Source organism: Myotis brandtii, unplaced genomic scaffold (genome assembly GCF_000412655.1).
Source record: "Myotis brandtii unplaced genomic scaffold, ASM41265v1 scaffold182, whole genome shotgun sequence".
NCBI lineage: Eukaryota > Metazoa > Chordata > Mammalia > Chiroptera > Vespertilionidae > Myotis > Myotis brandtii.
In genome coordinates, this window is record NW_005356751.1 from 2,219,961 (window position 1) to 2,223,315 (window position 3,355).

The 3,355-nt window shown below is 53.5% G+C and overlaps 1 protein-coding gene across 1 annotated transcript in view; it reads left to right on the forward strand.

The window, feature by feature from the left end:
- The first annotated feature begins 6 nt into the window (after positions 1-6).
- The window catches only part of TNFAIP8L3 (tumor necrosis factor, alpha-induced protein 8-like 3), a 39,277-nt gene continuing 35,928 nt past the window's right edge, over positions 7-3,355 (forward strand). The window contains exon 1 of the mRNA XM_014537795.1: positions 7-86. Within this exon, the coding sequence (XP_014393281.1) occupies positions 35-86 (52 nt within the window). The 5' untranslated portion in view covers positions 7-34. The remainder of the gene's footprint in view (positions 87-3,355) is intronic.

A 3,355-nucleotide genomic window follows, 5' to 3' on the forward strand; every position in this document is an offset into this window, starting at 1 on the left:
GGAGGCGGGGGAGGCCCAGCCGGCAGCCCGCAGCATGGATTCGGATTCTGGCGAGCAAAGTGAGGGCGAGCCCACGACCGCCGCAGGTACTGAGTGGTCGCGGCAGCCCGGCCGGGAGGGCTGGGACCGGGAAAGGAGAGGCCGGGGCAGGAAATCGCGAGTGTTTCTCCGAGCTGCCAGGCGGGAGGCCAATCCCCAGCAGCTGGGTCCCTTCCAGGCAGGGACTGGCAATTGCTCCGCGCTGGGAGTTTGCTAGGGCTTTTCTTTAGGAGGCAAAGGAGGTGCATCTGCGTGTAGCTCTCGGCGCAGCAGGGCTCCCGCAGCGCGCTCGGGTCTCCGGAGCTGACGCGGGTGGGGAAGGGTTTGGGAAATCCCAGACCTGTAGTTTGCTACGGTGAGGGTTGCAACACATCTGCCTCTGAAATAACTTTCCGAGCTCTTGGCCCCGTCCTCGAATCCGGGGCGACGCGGCCGCTGCGGAGCAGGTGACCCGGGGCGAGGATATGACTGGGGACTCGGGGAAGAAATACCCCGCGGGTGGACGGGCAGGGGTCAAACCACAGCTGGTGGCTGCGGTTTCGCTAGACCAGCCCATGCAGAAGCGTTAGCCCAACCGCCTGTCCCGCACGCGCGCAGGAGGTCCCGCGGAGGGTCCCGGAACACAGACGCAGGGGGGTGGGGCCGCGCCGGGGCCGGGCTTCGCCTGGAAAGAGGCGCCGCCGGCTTTTCACAATCGATAGTTATTGAAGCGATGGGTGGATGCTTGGGGAAAAAATGAATGTCCTCCCCCGCCTCTCCCTGATACTGAGCAACAGGAGGAAGCCACCCACAGCCTTGGGTGGACTTACTGCTGGGCTCTGCCCACCTCCACTGGCTGGCTCCGGCCGCCGCCCTGGAGTCCAGGCCCCGAAGACAACAACACCCACGCACATGCCCTTTCTGCGCCCCCCTGTGTGACCCTGAAGGCCAGCCCTCCCCAGCAGACCTGTGACCTGCTCAAAATCCCTGGTGTAGCCCCGAGGCCCCGGACTAGTCCCCACTCTTCCCAATGTCAGACCAGTGTCCTAAGGATGGGGACCAAGTGACAAGAGGGCACCATCAGCCCGAGAGTGGGTGTAGGGAAGGCAGGCTCTGGAACCAGGCAGGACCGCGCCAGGCCCTGTGCCAAGGACCCTGCATGTATCATTCCCCTTCATCCGCACAGCACCTGGCCAGGTGACTGTCATAGCTTGCCCACATCTCACAGTCTGGGAGTAGCCACGGACGGAGTCATTTTCCACTGGGTCGTACCCCTCAGCCTCTCACAGGACGGCTGTGGCCAACACCTTCAGGTGGATGGGAAGAGGCTGCAGGAAGGAAAGGTGGCAGCGCCAAGATGCCCGTGTGTGAGGATTCCTGTGTGTGTGCGCCAGGGCTCCCTGCTTTGTGTAGGTATAATTAATAAACATGAGCCCTTTGCCTACCTGTATGTTTCTGTGGCTGTGAAACATTAAGATTTCATTTCACAGGTGACTTGTGGATCTTCTCACATCATTTAAAAGATCCAGTGGGTGTTTTGTGTGTATCTAAGTATATTTTCAAAATTGAAAGCGGGGGCGGGGGGGGGGGTGACACTGACACTTTACTTTCTCAAAATCCCAGGAACTAACAGGCTCTCCAGGCCCACCCTGAGATCTCCTTTGGGTTGATGGGGAGAGGAGGAGAAGGATGGTTGGGGGGGCGGGGGCGGGGAGACATGCTAGAAAAGTTAGTACTTAGGTGAAAGGGGCAAGTAAGGTATTCCTAAGCGTCTTGCTGCTGCTCCCTCCAGCCTTGCCCAACGCTGAGTGTCTAAATGATGTGCTCTTGTCCGTGCCAGAAGGCATCTGCACAGCTAACAGCAAACATCACCACTGAAGTCAGGCGGCCAGATGAAGAGCAGGGCAGCCAGCTCTTGTGAGCTGTCACCATTTGTGTGTGCCTCACTGTTTTCTACAGTCACTTCTCTCTCCATGTGCTTGGATCCCACAAGTTGAACATTTATTTGAATGCCACGAGCCACTCTGCTAAATGGCATTCTGTCTCACTCATTATTTTCAGTCTTAAAGTATTCTTTGAGACAAAGCGTCAAAGCTTGATGTTATTCACCACCTTGCTGTGGCTGCATCCTGTCAAATGGAAACTCTGTTGCAGCTTCAGATACAGGTGAAATGACAGGTATGTCAGCCACAGGGCCTGACCTTTGTCCCTCTAAGGCAGTGGTTCTCAACCTTGGCTGCACATTAGAATCACCTGGGAATCTTTTTAAAATCCTGACTTCTGGGCCTCATCCTCCGGAAATTCTGTTTCTTTGTTATGGCCCCACCCCATAAGAAAGAAACAGAATTTCCGGAGGATGGGGCCCAGAAATCAGGATTTTAAAAAGATTTCCAGGTGATTCTAATGTGCAGCCAAGGTTGAGAACCACTGCTCTAAGGAGTGTGGACCTGTACCTGTGCAAGCTGGATGGGTTTTAACTCAGATGGACAGGAGAGCAAGTGGACCTCTTGGATATCCGTGTGTGTGTGCGCGCGTGCGTGTGTGTGTGTGTGTGTGTGCGCGCACACATGTGCGAGCATACCTATTTCATAGGGAGTTACCATATAAGGGCTCCTTCCTCCTCAGTGCCCTGCCCTTCCTGAACTTGTGAAAAAGCCCTGCCCTAAAATGGGCCTTATTAAGGTCAAGAGCCTGGATTGTGGAATCAGAAAGACCTAGATTTCAATCTCTACCTGATGGGCAAGTTACTTAGCCTCTCCAAACATCAGTTTCCCCCTCTGTAAAATGGGGGTTAGCAATAGTACCAAAAGGGGCTGTGAGGATTAAATAACACATGAAAAGTATTCCTGATAGTCATTCAATAAAGTGTAGCTGCTATTTTGATTACCACCTGATTGGATTATGTGGCATAAGAACACTGCTAAATAATGTGCCCCAGTGTTTTGTAAAATGTAAACCCATAGGCATTTGTAAAACAATTAATATTGTTGTCATTATTATCACATTAATGCAACTAAGGAGATTTTTTTTTTAAATTTTCTCTCCAAGGTGGTGTGTGTGTGTGTGTGTGTGTGTGTGCGCGCGCGCGCTTGCTTGTTTGTTTTGGGTAGATTATTTTTAATTTACCTCTTTTCACCCTCATCATCTTCCAGCTCACGGCATGAAGATGGGGATTTTAAATCTACTGCTTTCACCACCCTTTCCTCTAACTCTAGGGAAAGTTGTAAAAAGCAGAGAACCCCTTGCCCAATCCACCTGGTAACCTGGAGATTGGCCACTTTCATGCCACTTCAAATAGAAGAAAAGGGTATAACCCCCTCACCCCCCCCCCCCCCAC